The following is a 22,182-nucleotide window of genomic DNA, read 5'->3' as shown; positions in this document are numbered from 1 at the left end:
GGCTGCTGGTGGTGGTGGTGGTGGTGGTGGTGGTGGTGGTGGTCGTAGGGGTAGAAATTAAGGGTTTGGTTTTGAATTTATGTAGCTCATCTAATTTCATGGTGCCCTGTGGTTATGACAATACCGACTCCCACAGAACACACGCAAGCGTATGAAATCGGCAAAGCTTACATTTTCATCCTCCTGGATTTCCAAGGTGTAGGTGACCACTTCCTCCGGTGAACAGCCTTCTGGTTTATTCCACTGCAACGTGACCCATGTGACCCCAGCTCGGACAAGTCTCGGTGCAGAGGGCATCTGAGGAATGTTTCCTAACGTGTAGCACACCACCTCCTGGCTATAACCACTGCAGAGAAACAAGCCCAGGGACACACAGCTTAGGAGCGATTCCACACGAGGACGGTAAGCTTCCCACTGCCCAAGCTGCTTGGGTTGCAAAGTCTGGGCCCTGACAGGTTCAGCAAGTAAAGAAAGGCATTGTGAGATATTTCCTACCACAACTTTGATTTGCCAATGCCTCCCCCCCGCCCCCCGCCCCTGCTTAGCCTGATGCTAAAAAAGCACACCACGTTACAGGACAATATAGGTAAGAATTTGTTTTCCCCCCAAAGCACCCTGCAGAAAGCACAAGGTCGTGCAATGTTTACCAAGCTGTGAGCCACAGCTACCAGGAGCCTGCGAATGAGTGCGAGCACAAATGACGTCTGTCGGTGAGATGAATGTTTTACAAATATATCCAGTGCTATGTTTCAAAAGCTTGTGGGTGCTTCCAATCATTCACAAACTCTTGAACCATGGAAGCCTTTATTGCTATGACTTTTTCAACCAGTGAACTCTAAAAATACAGTGGCGAGCATGGGTGGGCAGGGCAGGCTGTAAAAACCTCGCGGTGCTAAGATTTTAGGCTGGAAAAGAGGCTGGGGGCCAATGATGTGCTGAACCTTTAGGCTTCTCAACAAGCAGTGATGAAAGAAAACGACTTTTCCCTTAATCAAGTTACCCAGGAAGTGCAACTAAAATACGATCTTTTCAAAGCATCTGGGACCCACTGAGGCCTCACTGTCCACCTGCTCTTGTCTTTCTTCTGCCGCTTCCAAGCCTTGCGTCCCGGCAGTCAGATTTTCCCCAATCTGGTATCTACCCTCAGCTTGACAACAATGCTGGCCCAGCACCCCTTTCTTTGTATCAGGGAATACTCACATATAATTGAAAAAGGCAACAGAATGAGGAGCTTGCTGAAGTGACAAAAAAAGGCACATGACCTCAAAAACAAAAACAAAAAACTCCAAGAGGGATTCCTTTCAATATCTGCACTATTACCTCCACCTGGGTTCTCAGAGCCCCTCGAGGGGGCCTTTGCATTACAGCTTGCAAGACTGCAAAGAGGCCACACAGCGGCATTATCACCCCAGAAGGGGCCTGGTACTCTCTGGTTAAGATTCCCTCTTGAAAAAGCTCAAATTGGTTTAGTGTGGAGGCAGCGGGTGCTCCTGTGCCTTCCAGGGTGTGACGGGGAGGCTCCGAACCACCACGCAGATGAGGACAAGGAAACGTCATACCTGGTGCCGATGTCATTCCGAGCAGCCAGCCGGAACGTGTACCCCATCGCTGGACAAAGCTTCGTCAACTTGCAATGCTTCTGGCTCCCAAAGAAGCACTGTCTGAAACCACTGTTTCTTTTGCCCTAAGAGGAAAGTGAAACAAGGCACCTAAGTTTTTTAAAAGTAAACAACCATAAGAAAACGAAGGAACATTTTGCATAACCATTTACCCTCCTAGCTTAGATGCACAGAACCCAGAGAAGGAAGGCTTCTGGGGAAGTGTTTGGGTTGCACATCAAAGTGTCTACAATGAAATGCCATCCTTAACATAAAGGCACTGCAGACAATGTTGTAACTGAGATGAACAACGCACCATACCTCTAAAGTGGCTTTTGGTTAATAACATAAAAAGGTCCTCTCAGGCACATGACAATGCACAGCTTCTAGATCTTCCTCACTCAGGTTGGCCAAACTGCCCAGTCTGACCAACTGAGAGTGTCTGCAGCCTGAGGGCTACGAAACGCAGTCCTTCCCAGGGACTGCCTGCACCCGAGGGCCAGGCTACGAAGCTCGGCCGCCGCAGAAAGTCTTCCCAGCTTCCGCTCCTCTCCAGCCTCGCAGCAGCCACCAGTCTCCACACATGCACATTCTAGCGATGGTGAGCTACTTGCTCACCGATTTCTAAATATTGGTCACATGCCTTTGAACCATCTCGTCCACATCTGCTTTTCTCATAACAGTGCTTTGGACAATCTGGGAGCTCAATCAGTGCTTGCAGAGGTAAAATGAATGTCTGATAAGTACTTGAGACATTGGCTGAATTCATTTATATGTATTACAGCTACCCTTAAGTGTCTTATGAGGCTGGAAATATCTTTTTAATGCCTTCCTAGCCTTACATGATGCTTCAAATTCCTTGAAGTGAAAAGAAAACACTCCAGTGGATTCTCTTAATAGACCAGTGAATAAGGAAAAAACAAAAAAAACCTTAACTGTGCTGTGCCATGCTCCAAGGCATGAAATACTCACATCGGCAGTTTGCTAGTACAAATATTTCATAGCCATAATCCACAGCATTTTATCTATGTTCTTGCAAAGAAAACCACCTGCTATCGCTGAATGTATCTTAGCATTCTAATCAGATGGTTGTGCCCAGGGCCCTCAGAAATATGTTTGAAATTCTCAATTTATTCTATACAGAAAGCAGAAAGCACATTTTTCTCCTAAGCAAATTCAAGCATTTCCTTCCTTTAAGCAGGCCTCCAAATTCTTACCATTAAAACACATTCCAGGTAAAGTTTAATTAAAAATAAAATAAACACACAACTAGCTTGAAGCATCACTAGGGTGAAGAGACTAAAAACAACCATGCTATATTCATCCTCAAACTAACACTTCCTCTCCCTCCCCCTCCAGAGCAAGGTGGTGCCACCCCAGGAAGGAAGAAAAGTCCTAATAGTCTTTAAGATTCAAAGCTCATTTGATCAGGGTTCAACATACATTTGGGTGCAAACAGCAAAGCATAGCATTTTTTCCACTGCTACTTGAGTGAAGTCACTGTGCCATTCCGCTTACTTTAACCTTGAGTATTAAGGCTGCTGCAGACGATTTATTCTACATACATTTGCATAACTACATCCAGTGTCTGATTACACTCTATGCCCTGGTATGTGTTGTATCCCTTTCAGGCTGTAGCGTGATCTACCTTCTTTCTCCTCTATTTCTGAGCTCAGAGTAAACAGAGCAAGAAAGGCACATCCTGCCGCCACGGAAGCCTCATCCTTTCCAAACCCAAAGCTGGCTCCCCTTCAATGCCTCATTTTTCCTATTTCTTTGTTTGGGCTCCTTTGCCCATTTCTGGTGCTTAGAACTACAGCCAGTAAATAAAAGTCAGTCTGTGCCTTACTAGGTTGATTTGCTTTAATTTGGTGAAAACCAGACTGTCTGTGATTTAAATGAGAAAAAAAGAGTGGGGAGGCATCACTGATGGGAACTAGACTTCTTTTAAAGGAGCTCACTAAAGAACGGGGATGGGGGAGGCATTCTGTGACCTTTAAGACATTTCCTATGTTTCGAACATTTTTATTTTTAATTTCTACTTCAGTATCAGGAACAACTGCTAAATAAACTCCAATTTGTTTAGACAAAGCATGCCAAATTTTCCATCTTACTACCTTCCAAGATGTGTTACGTGCACAGTCCTTAAGAACATGAGAAAAGACCCAGATCTGCAGAACTCTTAGAATCAGATTTTAGAAACAAATAGGTCACAGAGTTAAAGAAGTAAGGCCTATTGGTGAATTTTTAGAAGTCACTGAGAATAAAGCAAACACAATGGAAAGTAGGTTAAAATATTTCAGACATGAAAGAAGCTTTTGAGTAAAATATTCATGTATGCCATGGAGATTACTTTAAAAGGGCTACCTGGAAAGAAAAAAATAACAATCATAAAAGTCAGTGCAGGGCAAAGCAATCAATAGCTGAGAAGTAAGCAAATGAGGACGGAGAAAGCCCTGGGCTCCAGCGATCTGATGGCTTACGCATCACCCGGGTGGAGTCTCCCATGAACAGCTCTGGGGTTTACGCATTGAAGTACAAGTTCAAGGTACAGGTGAAGTTGAGAATCTGCTTGTAAACCAAGAGGAAGCCCAGGTTTCGAACAGCATTTATAAATAAAGTATTATCCAGTTCTTCTTGTTGACAGAAATAGGATTTTTTTAAAAAGATAATGCTTTAGAAGATTGAAAGATTCAAACAAACTGATAGGAATAATAACATATATGTTTAGTCACTTTATCAAAATTGAAAATGTTCATGCTGTTAATGTCAGTGAAGTTTTATAAATGGCAAATAATAACTTCCTGATAATTCTGAGAGATTATAATCTGTGCCATGATCCCTGTTCTAATAAAATCTAATTTAAGCTACACAGGATTACTGAGATATACTAGCTTTACTTGGAAAGAAAACTTACTTTTTAATAATTTAACATCATCCTTGTGCAAAGTTTCCCATGAAAACATGATCCTAATAGAAATGGGTAACCAGCCCTAGTGGTTTGGCTCAGTGGATAGAGCATTGGCCTGTGGAGTGAAGGGTCCTGGGTTCGATTCTGGTCAAGGGCACATGCCGGGATTATGGGCTCCATCCCCAGTAATGCAGGATGCAGCGGATCAATGATTCTCTCTCATCATTTATGTTTCTATATCTCTCTCCCTCTCCCTTCCTCTTTGAAATCAATAATAAAAAAAAAGTATATATATATATATATATATATATATATATATATATATATATATATCCATCCTACTGAGGATGGAGCCCACAACCCCAGCATGTACCCTTGACCAGAATCAAACCCAGGACCTTTCACTCCACAGACCGATGCTCTATCCACTGAGCCAAACCAGCAAGGGCTCAATAAAAATATATTAAAAAGAGAGAAATGAATAATCAGCCCAGCCAGTGTTGCTCAGTGGTTGAGCATTGACTTATGAACTTGGAGGTCACGGTTAGATTCCCAATCAGGGCACATGCCCAAGTTGTGGGCTTGGTCCCCAGTAGGGGGTGTGCAGGAGGCAGCCGATCAATGATTCTCATCATTGATGTTTCTATCTCTCCCCCTCCCTCTCTGAAATCAATCTATATATATAAAGAGGTAATACCGGGACGCCGTAACAGTCACGACTGGCTCAGGAGGAGGCTGCATGCGCAGATGGGCCCAGAGTGAAGATGCAACACATAGGTAGGCCTGGAGCGGAGACACAACACACAGGGGGGCCCGCCCTTGCTGGGAGACAGTGCACCAGCAGTCCCGCCTCTGCACGTGAGCTGCAGAGGAAACATCTTTTCTTACAGCTCATTGGCTAAGCTCCCTGTACACCACTCACAGTGTTCTTGGTAACTTGGGTAATAATCCAAGAAGGTGATCTAGGGTTTTTCCACCTCATTCCTGGAGGAAAAAACAAAGGTCTGCTGCTGGAGGGGCTAAGATGTGTCATATCCTGCCCTAGCCAATTTGGCTCAGTGGATAGAGCCTCAGCCTGAGGACTGCAGGGTCCGGGTTCGATTCTGATCAAGGTTGCAGGCTCCTCCCTGGCGGGGGCCCAGGTCAGGGCTCATGCAGGAGGCAACCAATCGAAGTGTCCCTCTCACATTGATGTTTCTCTGTCTTTCTCTCTCTCTTCCACGCTCTCTAAAAATCACTGGAAAAATATCCTCATGTGAGGATAAAATAAAAAGAAAGAAAGGTCATATCCTATGAAAGAGACATCTTGAAAATGCCTAAAGAAAGTTGTCATTTTTTCGTGGTGAAGGGACTGGAGTCTGTGTTCATGAAAACACCTTGGTGGCTGCGGTGACTGGCAGTGGCAGCAGCAGCAGCGGGGTGATGGGGGTGGCGCCTTCCCCTGATCAGCCCGGTCACTTCCTGCAGAGGGAGGCCAGACTGTGACTTAGGCCCGCTCGCCAGGGAGAGCGGGCCTAAGCCATCAGTAGGACATCCCCTGAGGGCTCCCAGACTGTGAAAGGGGGCAGGCTGGGCTGAGGGTCCCCTCCCTCAGTACACGAATTTTGTGCACCAGGCATCTAGTAAAAATATATTATAAAAAAAGAGAAGAAATGGGTAATCTGACAGTTTTTAGGCTTGCTGTCATCAATAGTCTGGCCAAACATTGGAAGCAGTTATATGTGTGGCCCAAGCCTTGTCCTGGTCAACCACTGCTGCTAGGCCACTTGTGGTGTGTCCCACCCACAGAGGAGTGTGAAGGATGGGGTCTCAAAAGGCCCAGGAGTTGGCTGGTCCACAGGGAAGAGCTGGAGCCTGGCTGCCCAGCAGTACCCTGGTTCTCGATACATTGGGAAATGAGATTTGCAGCATGGAAGCAATCAGGGTCAGACCTGTTTCAGATGAGCACCTGAGTTCCTGTTCTCCTGGGAAAGGAAAGAAAACTTCACCCCAATTGAGAATAGGGGAGCGGAGGCTTCGAGCCCACACCGTTGAGCATTCTGGAGTGGACCTAGCCACTGGGCTACATCTGACATGAGCCATAGGATGCCTAGCCTTGTTCTGGACCCATTTTCTCCTGCCAGTGTCCACAAGCCAAAAAAAGGTAGACTGTCAGGGTTCCCTGGCTTGTTTCCATTTCAAATGTTGGGCATACCTAAGCACACATTAAGTTCATCCCAGGACAAAGGTAATCTTTACTAGAATGTGAAAAAATCTTGAAGTACAAATCAACCGTGTGTCGATAAACTTCACAGCACTCAATTTAGGGTGAGGTGAGGTGTGACTTTCTTCAGTTGAGTGCTCCTCTTCTCACGAGACTGAATTTATGGTTCTTGCTAACCTACTGTCATCCCACACCCAGAGTGGGCTTGAGAGCACCGATTCAGCACCCGGGCCTTGAGACAAATGGAACTGCTTTCCAACCAGGGCCCAGGGCACATGTCCTCTACTTCCAGTCAAAATTGCTCTTCAGGAAAGCACTGGATATGCCAGCAAGCTGGCTGGTGTGCACACAATATACCAGACCAGTCCTTCCCCAGTCCAGAATTCCCCAGTTTTTCCTCGATCTCCTCTTTCTTACTATTGAACAAAAACACCTCATATGTCATCTCCATTCTAGACCCCATAGGACCGGCTGATTCTCCATTCCCACTAGCATGTGTTGGGCAGCCTGGTGCCTATGAATTGCACTCTATTCCCCACGTCACCTGGCCTAGGTTGGACATCTCATTTACCAGATCCTTGCTAAGCACCACTTTCAGTTCTAGATTCACCATTTTTGTGGGGAAGCCCAGTCTGGTAACACTTAGAAAATTATAGAAGCACCTGCCTCTCCACTGCTCCATCCTCATCCTCACTCCCTTCTGAGAAGGGTCATGAATTTGGTTACAAGTCTAATAACAATGAATCCAGATGTTCTTCTGGATCCAACAAAGTTCCTGCTAAATTCTGAAGAATGTCAACCACCTCCAACTTTTTGTCAGTCTTGGAAAGGCAGGGGTGAGGGAAGGAAGCTGGAGGAGTATGTGAAATATACTTATGTGGCTGCACAGCCGAGAATGACTCACTCTTGGAAACATTTTTCAAGATGTGTTAATAGCCACAGGGACAAAGATATTAACCTTGTAAACATTACTTCATTGTTTAAAATGATATTTGGAATTAAGTTATAAATATAAAAGGGTTTAAATATTTTGAGGGACATACATTCTATTTTTCTATTTTATCTTCTGCCCTTTAATGATCTATTTGAATATTTTTCCATTACTTTCTAATCTATAGTTTAATTAAAAATAGCTATTAAATAAAATTATAGCGCATTTCTTATTTTCTCTGCCCCCCCCTCCAAAAATTTAAATACTTTGCTGAAGTCCTGTGGGTCACCCAAAGGAGTAGGACAAACCCCCTACTTCCCAGTGCAACAACGGAGGTGGAGGCACTAACTGGCAGGAGTCCTTGCCTCCTGGGCTCCCTCTCCTTACCACTGAGGGAGCAGGTAGTGACCTCTCCATCTGTTAACTGGGCAGAGCAGTGCCCCTGAGGTGGAGCCACACTGGGTACAGGGTCTGAGTCCCTTCACTCATGAATTTCTGGGTACACATCTTCCTTCTCCCTCTGCCAGAACACTCAGAAAAGAAGCAGAAGCAGGAAAAGAGTTATGTTGTACTTTCAAAGTTCATGACCTTATAGTTACTCAAACACACCATATGTGCTATATAAAGATAAAGGAAAAATATTTATTACAGTTTCTCATGACTAAGAGAGTTAAGAGAAGCCTTCTGCCACATGGTGGTGATTTTAGACACGTCCACAAATTCTTTGATACCTGACCATTGAGGAGCCAAACCTACAGGCCTTTCCCTTAATGTGGGTGTGCTGTGACTCACTCGTGACTGAGAGAACATGCAGCTGTGTGACTTCCAAGGCTGGGTCTGAAAGATGAAGCTTCTGTCTTTTCCCTGCAACATTAACTTTAGCAATTCTGACTCCCTCCTGGCTGCCATGCTGTGAGGGAGCCCCAAAGGAGGTCCTACCAACACCACGAGTGACCACTAGACTTGTGAGTGAAGACCCAACCAGAAGATCCGAATCTCCAGTGAGCCCTCCCAGCTGACACTCTAGCGACTGTGGAACCCAGAAAGGCCATTCCCCCAGTATCCTGTCCAAATTCCCTCCCCTAATCCAGGAGCATAAGGAAGTGGCTGCACTAAGTCATTAAGTTTTGGGGTAATTTGTTATGCAATATTACACTCTTTTATTTTGATGTCCATATATGTTTATAGTATGAAGTTCCCAGTAAACTTTTATAAATTCCTCCTGCACTACAAATAACCAGGAGGTGAGGGAGCGGAAGTGTGCGTGCAAGCCAGTACACAAATGTTTACCGTGTGCCCAAATAAAGGCTTCTATTTTCCACATGCACTTAGCACAGGCCTTTTGCCTCAAAACCATCCCACAACATAAGGCCTCTCTGAAGGGATTCCAAAAATTATTTTTGTAGAAGATAAAAAAAGTGACCATTGATTCATCTTTAGTTTAAAATGTTTAAAAGTAACTGTTAATTGGTAGAACTAAGTAACGGAAAGACCGAAAACAATTTTTTTCAAGTCAATTTTCTTTTTTATTAACTTATCTATCTTTATAAAGCTGTCCTCAGTACTTCGGAAGATGAATCAACTAAATGGGTTGTTTTCCTGTTAAGGAATTAATGCCTCCATAGCCAATTCTAACATGTAACTCACACACACTCCAATTAATTTAGGCCACAGTGTTTTCCTGCCAGGAGTAATTCTCTAGACTGCGGGGAATGTGGCTGCTCTGGCTAACATTTCCAATTACCCTGGCACTATGACCCTGGAAGCTGGCAATGCCCAAACTGGCACTGATAGATGAGGTTGGCTGATATTTTCAATTTACTTCAAATTAACAGACTGGAAATGATCCTTCCTGTTCCTCTTTCTGGCACAAGGACATGAGAATGGCCAACACCAGGACACCAGAACTGATGGTGAACAGGCTCCCTTTGCCACTTCTACTTTTCCTGCTGTTTTCTTCCCATTGACCTCCTTCTCTTACAGGTTTTTTCACAGCCATGCCTGTTGTCTTCTTGATCTGCTCTTACCAGGCTTGATAAATGTCTGCTAAATAAGTTACAGGAATTTGATTATCAGTTGTCATGTGCTGTGTGGCCTATGGCTGTTGGATCCAGACAGGGGCTGAGTGATTCTGGGCTGGGCACTCTTTGTAACAGGCATAGTTCAACCTGTCAGAAACGGCAAAGATAAATCAAATAAAAAATAAGGTTTACTGGCCAACTGAACTACTGCCAGGCTCGAAGATTTAGTCTGCTAGGACGTCTATATTTAGAAGTCGTTCCAGCACTGGCTGACCCTAGGCAACATCAAAGATAAATGTTGGCTTGGGAAATAAAAGAGCATGTATGTGCAGCATAACCATATAGAAGAAGGGTTCATAACAGGGAGGCGGAGACACTCCACATCTGGGGGGATTCGAAGGTTCCCTGTGCCAAACCTCACTCTCTTCTGTGATGCCTCTTTCATTTTACTGAGCACTCTGGCACAGAGGAGCTTTCAAAGGTAAGAAAAGGGGGTGGGATAGTCTGTGGTCACAGGCTCCTACGTAAATGCTGCATTCGTTTTATCCCCTAGCATACTAGTCTTTCCTATAAGTGAGAGACGCTTAGCTACCTGAAATAGGCAATGATGACCAGGCCCTTTCCTTTATCGCTGCATATATGGGGTGCATCAGATGTCACTGCTTTGATAAGATCAATGTGTTGACTGTCCCAGTGAAGGGAAAGGAGGAGCAAGGTGGTGACGTTGGAACAGGCAGCCTGGACTAGTCACAAGTGAACCCAGGCTGCAGCCTTCCATCTGGCAGCCAACAAACATGAGGACCAAGAAGGGTATGCGAACTTAGCCTCAGCCCGAAGCTCCCCACACATTCTGCTGCCCAAACACATAACTCTGTCCCACACACGAGACGAGCGATAAAAAGCAGGTAGAGAATCTGCTTCAGGTATACAGATGACTGAGGCTGAGGTCCCTGAGAGAGATGGCTCCTCTGAACTCAGCGCTGTCTTTGGCACCTATGGGCCTTGCAGAGTTATCAATCCTTCCTGGTCTAGCTTCCTTCAGCAGGACCTACGCAGGGAAGCTATTCCCCTGGTTCTCTGAAAGCACTCTCAGCCGTGGCAGTGAAGGTTTGTGATGTGACCAAACACGTCACTCTGCCAGGTACTGGTTCGGTTTAAGGCACTGTGTGAAAGATGGTTTCTGATGGACAGCGTGCCGAACAACCCCAGGCACTGGCGATGGGTTGGGGAATGGGACTGGGCCTTCCTGGTTTTCTCCACGGGCCTGACATACTATTCACCATATGCCATGTAAGGCCACGTAAGGCCACATGGCACCTCAGACAGAGTGTCAGCTGCGTGGTCCTCAGGGAGGCTCCAGGCTCTTCCAGGGACGGCTGCTGTCTAACCTGAAAAGCCATTGCAAATTCACTTGGATGAAGTGAATAATAGTTCTGAAAGATGACCAACACTAACTAGTCAATACCTAAGTTAACCTTTTGTACTCGGATGTCGAGTGTGACTCGACACGGTTAGCATTAGAATAAAGGAATCGAGAAAAAAAGCAAGCGAGTGCAAAGGGTTAAAGGTATCTGATTAATAAACTAGTTACCCCGTACCTCCTATGGGCTAGCTCAGTGGTTGGCAAACTCATTAGTCAACAGAGCCAAATATCAACAGTACAACGACTGAAATTTCTTTTGAGAGCAAATTTTTAAACTTAAACTTCTTCTAATGCCACTTCTTCAAAATAGACTCGCCCAGGCCGTGGTATTTTGTGGAAGAGCCACACTCAAGGGGCCAAAGAGCCGCATGTGGCTCGTGAGCCGCAGTTTGCCGACCATGGGGCTAGCTCAATTCTTCAAATGAGCTAAGGTGGCTCCTCCTGAACTAGATGTCCAGGAAGTGACAGCCTGGGGCTGCCACAGAGGTTTCTGTAGCAGGACCACTGGGCACCATGGGCTTGCTGATGCCCTGGGGCATACGGGCTCTACCTGCTGCTGGCCTTTTCTGCTCTTTCCATTTCAAATTATACACCTCTCAATTTCTATAGTATTTATTTATTCTCAGTCCACTGTTTTACAGCTGTGTCGGCTCATTAGTAACCAGGAAAGCCACGCATGAAATTCCTTTCTGGGCTAGCTGAGTCACACATGAGGAAGATTCTTGGGAACTCCACTAGTACATTCCCATGAAGCTGTTTTACTGGTTCTTTCGTATGTTCCCTACAAGTCACGTCCAGAAACTAAGCTAGTGGCAATGAACATCTATATATAGCGCTGACGCCCGTTTTTGGTTAGTGCAAACCAGAGACACTAATCTAAGGGTTCCTGTTCAAGTTCCCAACAGAAGAATGTCCCATTCCTTTCATTCAGTCCTTCTAATTGTTGACTTCTTTCCTACCCCAGGTCTCAACTTGTGCTTAGGTGACATCAAATAATCATTACACTGACTCTCATTCAATCTTTACCCACCTACGTGACAAATGACATAATTTTTCAGGTGGAGATGCTGAGGCTTGGGGGTTAAATTACTTGCTTGACTAGTTAGAGACAAAACAGAGACTACGAATCCGTATCTCTTTAGGCGAATGCCATGTCACTGATACATCTCATTGCTATGAATCCATGCCACAGATTCACAGCAAGACCTCAGGAGACCAGCATTTGCTGAGTAACTAGCTGCAGTTAGTATTCTACACAGCACGATTTAAAACAATGTCTTAGGAGTAGAACTCACAACAAATTAAGTTTCCATAAATACTTCCTTTACGGAATTTATGTTTTCTAAAATGGAAAAGTTCCTATTTGACTGTGAAATTTGCCCTTTTACTCCAGTTTTCAAGGAAAAGGACAGATCACCATCCCTTAAACCAGACTGGGCAGGCTTTATGTGTAAATCTATACAGAGGTTCATGATTCTTGTTCATAAAAGCCCATCCTTACCCTAGAGGCTTCTATGTCCTCAAGCCTCCCCCTTAGCTCCTTCAGGAGAAAAACTCCCACCTCTACATGTCATCCAGGAAAGAGGCAACAGAGGACCGAGTTCGAGTGGCTGGAGGGGATGGCAGGTCACAGGGATAAGCTCAGGGAGGTCCATGGGAGAGTGAGCTGTAAGGACTATCTCTATGAGAAATCTAGCATCTAAGCATTGTTTTGCTGTTAAAATGGTAAGGAACTCTTATGCTATTCATAATTTTGGATTAAACTAAAACTCAATTCATAAAAGTGTTTTTGTTTGTTTTTAAATTAGCACTAGGTGCAATAATCCAATCTAGCAGAAGAAAGAAACCATCACAAGATTTCAGACCTGCTTTCTGCCAGCCTTCAGAGTAACAATGACATGTACTAGATTAAACATGGGGCAGGGGCACCTTGTCAGCAGAAAGAAACTGAAAGGCAATGATGACTCTCAACAGCCAAGTAGAAAACAGTCTTGAAAAAAGCCTCCTGCTTTGTTGCTCATAACAGGGTCTCCTGGAACAGCAAACAGGGGCTGAAGATCTACAACATTTTAAGGCCAGACTACAGGCTCCGAGGCTCTACACACTACAACTCATCCGAGTCAGCACAACACAGGGACATGGCAAGCAAAGGCCACACCTTCCCAAGTTATGAAAACTGTTCTGTTTCAGGGGAAAACTGAAACTGATGGCCAATGCAGAAAAGCCAAGGACACCTGTGCATTCATTTTTAGTTGCTCATTACCATCTCATAGTCACAGTGACTCCCCACAATAGTTTAAAAACTAAGGGATTGCCTAGTTACAATTATTAATAGACAAAAGCAGTTCTTATTAATTGAAGAACTCAGAGAGTGACTGCCAAGTGATTTCTACAGAACAGTGGTTTGCCATTGATGGCAATGGGTTTAGGAGAGGTGGTGTACCAGTGTTCTCCTGTGCTATAATGGTTCTGTTTCTGTTCCTCATTAGAGCCACACCTGCCTTCAGACCTGCTGGTCACCAACTTAGCTGAGAATTTTAGAAACACAGACTATCAGAAACTTTACTTCTGAAATGATAGGATGGGCAGGAATGAACTGGTTACTATTGCTTGTACTCTCCTCATTGCCAGGAAACCCAATGATACCATTTTTTAATCTCTTTAGGGAGACGGGACAGGAGGGAGATATAAAACAAAGAAGATAATGGATGGAACAATTTGAGAAGCATGTGTCTAAGTCTGTTTCTTTGTATCTGTTCAAAAGTATAGAAGGATAGCATGACATTAGCTTTTTCAGCTATCCAAATAAGGACATTATCTTTCCAATGTCACAGATCCCCAATACAACAGTGAACAGTATTCATATGCCACGTATATGAACTGAGAGGTATGCTCCATAAATGCTGAAATGATCAATAAACAGACCAACAGCAGTGAAAAGGATCCCAAAATATTCTCTTGTCAGAAGGTACAATCCTACTAACCAGGTTTGAGAAAGCGTAAATGATATAAGTGTACATAAACTGCCCAGCTGGTGTGGCTCAGTGATTGAGCATCTACCTATGAACCAGGAGATCACGGTTCAATTTCCAGTTAGGGCATGTTCCCAGGTTGCAGGCTTGATTCCCAGGTGAGGCATGCAGGAGGCAAGCGATCAATGATTCTCTCTCATCATTGATGTTTCTATCTTTCTATCCCTCTCCCTTCCTCTCTGAAATCAATAAAAATATATTTTTTAAAAAAGTATATATAAACGGAAGGGCTAACTGAGGACCACAGAAGTCAAGTGACCTGTTTGAAAGCTTGGAACGGAATCCACCATCTCCTCATCATGGTGTTCTTTCAATTATCCCGTTATCAAGGGGTACTTTACAGTTTTTCTAGAAGGTGAATATTATGCCATAGAAAGTAAAAGGGTTTCTGTGTTGGCAAAAGGCCTATGGTAGGTGAGAATCAATGAACCTGAATCTCCAATAAAGCTAATCTGCAGGAATTATAAGGTGGGAGAGAAAAAAGGAAAGGGAAAGGCAGAAGAATTAAGGTGGAAATAAGGAAAAGATGGAAGAAGAGCAAGTAAGGGAAAGACAGAAGAAGGCCAAAAATAAACCATTTAATATTTTGTGGTCACTAGTCCATAGGAGGTCCTATTGATTATAGATGGTCATCAGAAATAGTTTCTCCACTTCATCTGAGGCTGCGGCACATCTCCTCCCAGCATCAGGCCAGGACACTACCCAACCCAGATTCAAAAGGGAGGAAGCCAACCCCTGAGCCATCATTACCATTTCCTACAGCACCTGGGATTCCCTTGAAGGATTCCCATTCAAGCACTCAACTCCTCTGACACTACTTATGAGTAGGAGAAGAGCCAAACACACAGGAAAGGACACACATACACTGCCCGGAGAAGATTCTGAAATGAACAAAAGCTTCCTCTTTACTGGTAAACTCTATCTCAGTATAAAACCTCAAATTATGAGAGAAAAAAACATCAGGTCTGTGCAACAAAGCAACACACTTAGAACAGACTTGCATTCCACCTCCACTCACCCTTAGGGAGGAAGAGAAGAGGGGAAGATAGTTCCTTTCCTGACTGCCTATAAAAATTTCCTTCCACAAGGGCCACAGGGGTGGTTTCACGTTCCAATCAAACCACCTTAACACGAAATCCACCTAATCTGTAAAATGTAACAGTTACGCCTGAGATTTCACCAATCTGTGCACAGGAACTATTCACGAGGATCCTCAGAACAAAAGACCATTGTCTTTGGTAACTTGCGACTCTAGCTGTTCAGATGCAACCCAGATGGGAAAATACGCTTCTCCAGGGAATGATGAAGGACCCCTTTTCACATCAAAATTTCATCATGAGAACTTCATATTTTATATTTGGTTAAAATATTTTTTCCATACCTGACAAGTTACTTTTTGCATAAGCCTAAGCCTGTGTTCTAAACCTTTCAAGCCCCCTGAATTTAAGTTGCAAAGACTAGGCAACTTGATTTTCTAGTCTTAAAATCCTAGTCTGTTTGCTCAGTCACAGAAAAATAGACTAAAGCAAGGGTAAATGAATGAATAGAATTAAAGTCTCCAGGTACAAAAAGCACAGCTGCTTTTCAGAGAGGAGAGTCCTCTACATTGTTTCCTGCCTGAGATCCTGTTGGTAGCTCAGCAAGACCAGAAATGAATTTGGGTCGCCATTCAGCGCAGAGTAGCCTCAAGATGAGGAGACTCCACCACGAATACCATTTCAAGGGCCTCTGGCAACAGAAACAGCAAAGGGGCGCACCTGTTGTAGGATGCTCTACCCGACAGGGTAACACACATGGGCAGAGTGAGACCTCCAGGTGCTCTCCACTCTTCCACAGAAAGCACCCAGCTGTACAACACCAAAGTACACACAGGACATTCAGATACAGTCAAGATGACAGAACAATCAATTTTTCATACTAATTAATGAATGGCTAGACACTAGGGACCCCAAAATAATTAAGATCCTGTCTTTTCTTTCAGTAGCATGTTTTTTGCAAAAAAGCCAAGTAAATATGTTTTAACACACAATTCTTTATGCTACTTCCATCCATCTTCATTTTTCAGTCAGTAAGTATTGGCTTAAATTTTCCTCTATTTACATTCTTTTTTCTGTGTTTAGCAAATCTTACAAAAAGAGTAAAAAAATAAAACGGTAGTTGTTCAGAAATTTTATTTTTGAAATCGCATTTTAGATGAATGTAAAAACAAGCTTACCTCATCCCATTCCAAAAGGTAGTTGGTGATTTTTGAACCATTGTCGATTGGTGCCTAAAAAATAACAATATAAGAAGTTGGAGAAAGTTGTTCACAGATATAAGGTTCAAATACAATGTCAATGCTAGTGTTATCCTATAACCCTGGAAAGCTCCTGCATCTCTTTGGTCACTCATTATCACAAACCAATTTTAATACAATTCAACTGTACAGAAAGTCCCCGCACTATTAAGAAATCATTTCCACAAATAGCCAAAGCTGCCTCTCTACCACCTCTACCTTTACACCCACATGGTGCCTGCCATATTTCCTCTGGGGATACAACTTTTTAAAAATATACTTTTATTGATTTCAGAGAGGAAGGGAGAGGGAGAGAGAGAGAGAAGCATCAATGATGAGATAGAATTATTGATCGGCTGCCTCCTGCATGCCCCCTACTGGGGATTGAGCCCACAACCTTGGCACGTGCCCTTGGCCAAAATCGAACTTGGGACCCTTCAGTCTGCAGGCCGATGCTCTATCCACTGAACCAAACTGGTTAGGGCTAGGGGATACAACTTTTAAGAGGCAACTTTAGGTTAGAGAGTAGAGGAGAAATAAGGCAGCTAAGAAACATAGGCACTGCTTAGGGTCTGAAGGGATAGAGCTGGCCCAGTTGGGCTCAGAGTTGGAACCTATATTTTCCTAACTTCTCCCATACAGGGTTTTTTAAGTGCTTAAGATTAGAATGCCTTCTGTAGTATTAAAGTTTGCCCCCCCCCCTTTTAAACAGAAATGAGGAAAAATGGGATCCTCTGACTAGATTACCAGAGACAGTTAGACCTTACAAGTTAGCAAAAAGAAGTCTGATCATTTGCTTTCTTCTTAAAAGCATGCCGAGGTCTGCTTCACTGAGAAAACAGGGCTTGGACAATGGGCAGAGGAGCAAAGAACTTCGGAGAAGAGTGTTTTGTAGGATTAGACCTGCCAGAGGGCAGTGCAGCACTGGAGTTCTTTACAGCACCAGGGTAGTAGAGTGGGGGGAGAGAGATAGAGATAGAGATAGAGATAGAGATAGAGATAGAGATAGAGATAGAGAGAGAGGGAGAGAGAGAGAGAGAGAGACACTGACACTAAGAAGTGGGAGAGGCACCTGGGCCTGGCTCCTCCCCAGGAAAGAACAGGCGTTCCGCACACAGCAGTGTCCTGCCTCTAGCAAAAGGCAGCTTGGTCACCAGAGCTGATCTGAAGCCCAGCTCGGCTGTTTGTCATGTGTGATCTGATGTTAGCTGCTTAATATCAATGTTTAATTTCTTGTTCCAAGAATGGATGTGTGTGATAAGTAACTGGGAGAATATATGTAAATCAACTACTAAACTACCTGGTCTCATAGGAAGCACTCAGTAAACAGCAGCTGTTGCTTTATTATTGTTAATAAAACATCATCTGGGGCTCAGTAAATATTAGGTAAATTAATACAGAAACTCTTCTCCTTGTCCTTTCCTTTCTTCTTCCTGCCGAGTCATATAATCTGAGTCCCCAGACCCAGATTTTAGATGAGTGCTGTATGGTCTACTGCACTGCAATTTTAGGCTTTTGTGGACAGGGACATAAAATAATGGATGTTCTAAATAACGGATAAGGTTCAAGTTTTAGAGAACTGCATTTATAATGGCTCATAAGCCTGTAGAGAAATTGTTTCTTAGTAGTTTCTTCTCTGCTCCACCAGAACCACTAAATCCTTGAAGGTGGGAACACCAACTTTGGTTTGGTTCCACCCTGTCTCCCGTGGCTGAGCCCTCTCAGTGTCTGTGGATCTGAGGATAGGTGGGCAGCCAGAGCATGGTCCCCTGTCCTTGTGCCCACAGCCAAAGACTGAGATCAGGAAATCTGTTTTAAAAACATTTGAATAAAAACTGAACTAAATTCAGAACTTTCAAGTTTGCACATGGCTGAAAGGAACAGGAGGCAGTTTCTGATTCACAATTAAAGAGAGAAAGAACATTTGCAACACTTTCCTCCTCATGAGAAAACTTTTCCCTCAAGCTGCTAGTCTGCCTGAGACCTGTACTGCATCTAGGTTTTCAGCAGAACACATATCAGTGATCCCCAACTTTAGGTGAGACCCTGGGTCCCTCTGGTATTCTTAGGAAGGTTTCTTATATTTTCCAAAAAATGAATTTTAATTCTTTCCTTAAAGATATATTTACATATGCATATGTGTAAATATAGAACACATTTAAAAATTGATGTGTATACTCCAAGAAGTTAAATAACAATGACCGATTGGGTGTTCAAACTCTGAAAAGGTGGGGAATCACTGACCTGGATTATCCCTGGAAGCCAGAAAGGAAAATAAAATAGTTCAGATTCTGAGCCAGTTTAAACTTTGCCTTTGCCCAAATAACACACTCAGTGTCGGCCGCTGGCAATGAGAATGCAGCTGCCCACGGGAGAGGGGTCTAGAGAAGGCCAGGCTCTGTTGCTGACCACTGCTCTCAACTGCTTTTACCCACTTCCTAGATAAATCTGACCCTCTGGTATAGGAACAAGACGACAAAATATTTATTTACCAATAATTAATATCACTAACCATCTCATTTCTTGCACATGTTAATGTTCTCCCCAAATACCATAAATCTGTATTATCTCTTCTTCTATAAATTTTACATTTAAACTATATTTTAAAATATTTATATATAGAAATAATTACTATAGAGATTAATAACAACATATTATCTGCTTGCAAACACACAAGTATGACTGACTAATAAGCTCATTAAATTCGTGAAGGGCCTCTCTTTGGCAAGAATCATTTGTAGCCAGTAAATGGTATTTCATGAGAACTATTATATGATTTGGACTTTAAAAATAATTAGCAATCCTGACTGCTAAGATCTAATAAGTAAAAATTAGTGAAATCTTAATGAATGTCATTTAGAATTCTAATCATCCTAGGCAGTTTTAAATATTAAACATTTCAGAATCGCCACTAAAAGAAGCCAACAGAGCTGTGAACCTACGTTATCTATAAATCTTCAAAAAAACTTTTTACTAAAATCCTCAAATATTTGTTGAGATGAATTAGAAAGTGATGAAAACTATTTGAAAGTGATGAATTTTAGTTATTTTAAGTATTTATATCACTTATAATGTATTGCTTACAATCCTAAGAAATTTTCCAGATTCCCTTGAAAACAGAGCTAAAGCTTGGTTTTGCAGTCCTCTCTCTCACCTCCTTTCAGAGAGTTGGCAACTTCTGATATCATAGTAATTTATTTCAGATAGTTACTATGGAGAAAACCAAACACCATCACCAAACTGGAACAGTGCTAAATAAATGTCTCAAATGGCTACAGACTTCAGCCTGTTCCCGACACTGAGCTACCCACCTTCCACTGCAAGGTCAGTGAGCTTTTGCTCCTGTGCGCCAGCTTCGGTGGGAAGGGGCACTCGGGTGCACAGCTGTGGGTGGTGAAGCTCACTGGCTCAGAGCAGGATCCCTTCACGGAATTGTACATGGCATATACCCTGGAAACAAAGCAGACAAGTACAGTCAGTGGCCCCGGCCCATCACAGAAGACCAGGGCTGTTAGCTAAACTTTCCACAGAGAAATAGAATTTATGTAGTACATTCCATGGCTCATGTTCTTCGCTGGTGGCCTTGTCCTGCTCTAACTATGGTTAGCATTCCTAGGGGATAATCACCCCAGCAGGCAACATGCCTCTCCTTCTGCTAATGGTAAGAACCAACGAGCCCCATTTAAAATAGGCAAGGTCTACTGACTGAAAAAATCTATCCTAATCAGAAAATATCCTTATTTCCCAGAAAGGTCTCCAAATATACATTCTAAAAACCAACAAATCACTCTCCAGTTGACTTTGTCTGGAAAAAGGCTAAAAGTAAAGAGTTGGTGAAAAGAGACAAGAAGCAGTGATGAGAGTCTAAAGGTTGGAGAGGCAGCAAAAAAAGTACAAACAACAGGGGCATCTTTGAATAACATTGCAAATATTTAGGTAAAAATACATATGTTTCACACACAGAAACCGGTTCCTACTGCTGACTGCATCTCTAATTCTAAAAAACCCCACAATGTATAGGTGCAGTTTACCAATGAAGAGTTAACTCTTGCACCTGGTACCAGCATTAAACACATACACTCTGCACATTAAAACGCCTGGCTCAACACTGAACATGTGTGCCGGTATCTCCAGAAAAAACTTATACTGTGCTGTTACAAAACCAATTGCCTTTCAAAGAGCAAAAAATAGATTATGTTGATTTTTACTATCTTCCTTTCTACTGTTCATTTTTTAAAAATCTTCGCCTGAGGATAAGTTTTCATTGATTTTTAGAATGAGAGGAGTGGGGAGAGAAACATCAATGCGAGAGAAACATCAATTGGTTGTCCTTTGTACGTGCCCCAACTGGGGATCGAACCAGAAACCTAGGTATGTGTCCTGACCAGAATTGAATCTGGGCCCTTTCATTCTGAGGGCCGATGCTCTATCCACTGAACCAAACCAGCTAGGACAAGCCCTTAATTCTTATAACAACCTTTTGTGAGTTCCCACTAAAGACAAGAAAACTCAGACTAGAAAGATGAAGTAAATTTCCCAATGCTACACAGCTAGAAAGTTAGATTGATTGTACTCAATTGTGGAAGTCTAACGGGTACACTGTATTGCCTGCTGTGCTCTCTCATCCTGCAATCAATGTTTCTCTAATCACCACCCCCCCAGTTCCCCTCATTCTACAACATGACAACAGCTAGAGAAATTTATGGAAAAATAGATCCTACTTAGGTGTGTGATTTGCAAAGTCCTTTCTCCTCAAAGTCCATCACAAAAGATTTATAGAGGCCATCCATGCAAGTCAATAGTACTAAAAGACATACAGGGTGGGACAAAAGTAGGTCTACAGTTGTAAGTATTCAAGACACAGAGTTTATACTTGTATTATTATTTGTTATTGTATTATTTTCCGTATGAATAACTGTAAACTTACTTTTGCCCCATCCTGTAGTAATAAAATCCTATAAGGTGAAATACATATTCACTAGATATTTGACTGACTTGCCTTATGGAGGACAGACACCATGACATTGATCCAAACAAAGAATGCTTATCATTAGGATGCTCTCCACCTGACATGATAAAAGAAATGCTCTTTTTTTGCCCTCACCATGAGTAGACACAGGATAATGTAAAACTGAATGATAGATTGGGCAAGATCATTTCCATGTACCAGGTCAGCTTAAGTGGGAGTTACTTACAATGAATCATAGAATGTTCCAGACAAGGGAAGGGTTCCATCCTGAACTTTAGTAGATCAGAATGGCTTATAGGTTGCAGCTCATCCAAGATATGGGGGCAGGCAATGCAAAATAGTGTTTTTAAATATTTGAGCCACCTATGAATTAAAGGATAGAGGTAGTGATCATCACAAAGCAGAAAAGCAGACATATGCATTCCTAATGAAAGATCGTGCCACTGTCCACGATATCCTTGCCAGAAAAGTGCAGCCTGTATCTGACGAAGCCTCTTCTCCACCAATAGGAACACAGAAATCACACTCAGCAGCACTGCCGGGATGCAGCCAGCCTGCTTCACGCTGCAGAAAACTCTGCAGGACCAAAAACATTATCCCAACAAATAAACTGCAAAGGAGAGAAAAAAAGAGAGATGGAGGGAAAACCTATAGATTAAAAGAAATTTGCAAGAAATCAGCCAAAGAGAAGATTTACTCCATGTTTAAATTCCAATTACAACAAACTGAGAAAAACAAAACCCTCAATTTTAGGACAGCTGAAGAAATGAGAACAGTTTCTGGATTTTAAAGACATTAAGAAATTTATCATTTTTGTTT

General features: G+C 43.0%; 1 protein-coding gene across 1 annotated transcript in view; it reads right to left on the bottom strand.

Moving 5' to 3' along the window:
* Positions 1–22,182, bottom strand: part of FNDC3B (fibronectin type III domain containing 3B) — a 331,142-nt gene that overhangs the window by 59,937 nt on the left and 249,023 nt on the right. Inside the window, exons 10-13 of the mRNA XM_054713730.1 lie at positions 19,706–19,844; positions 16,335–16,388; positions 1,560–1,684; positions 172–346 (exon numbers count right to left, since the gene is read on the bottom strand). Of these exons, the coding sequence (XP_054569705.1) occupies positions 172–346; positions 1,560–1,684; positions 16,335–16,388; positions 19,706–19,844 (493 nt within the window). The remainder of the gene's footprint in view (positions 1–171; positions 347–1,559; positions 1,685–16,334; positions 16,389–19,705; positions 19,845–22,182) is intronic.

The sequence above is a fragment of the Eptesicus fuscus genome, chromosome 3 (assembly GCF_027574615.1).
Source record: "Eptesicus fuscus isolate TK198812 chromosome 3, DD_ASM_mEF_20220401, whole genome shotgun sequence".
In the NCBI taxonomy this organism is placed as follows: Eukaryota; Metazoa; Chordata; class Mammalia; order Chiroptera; family Vespertilionidae; genus Eptesicus; species Eptesicus fuscus.
The sequence above is the reverse complement of the archived record's forward strand: the minus strand, read 5'-3'. Positions and strand labels throughout refer to the sequence as shown.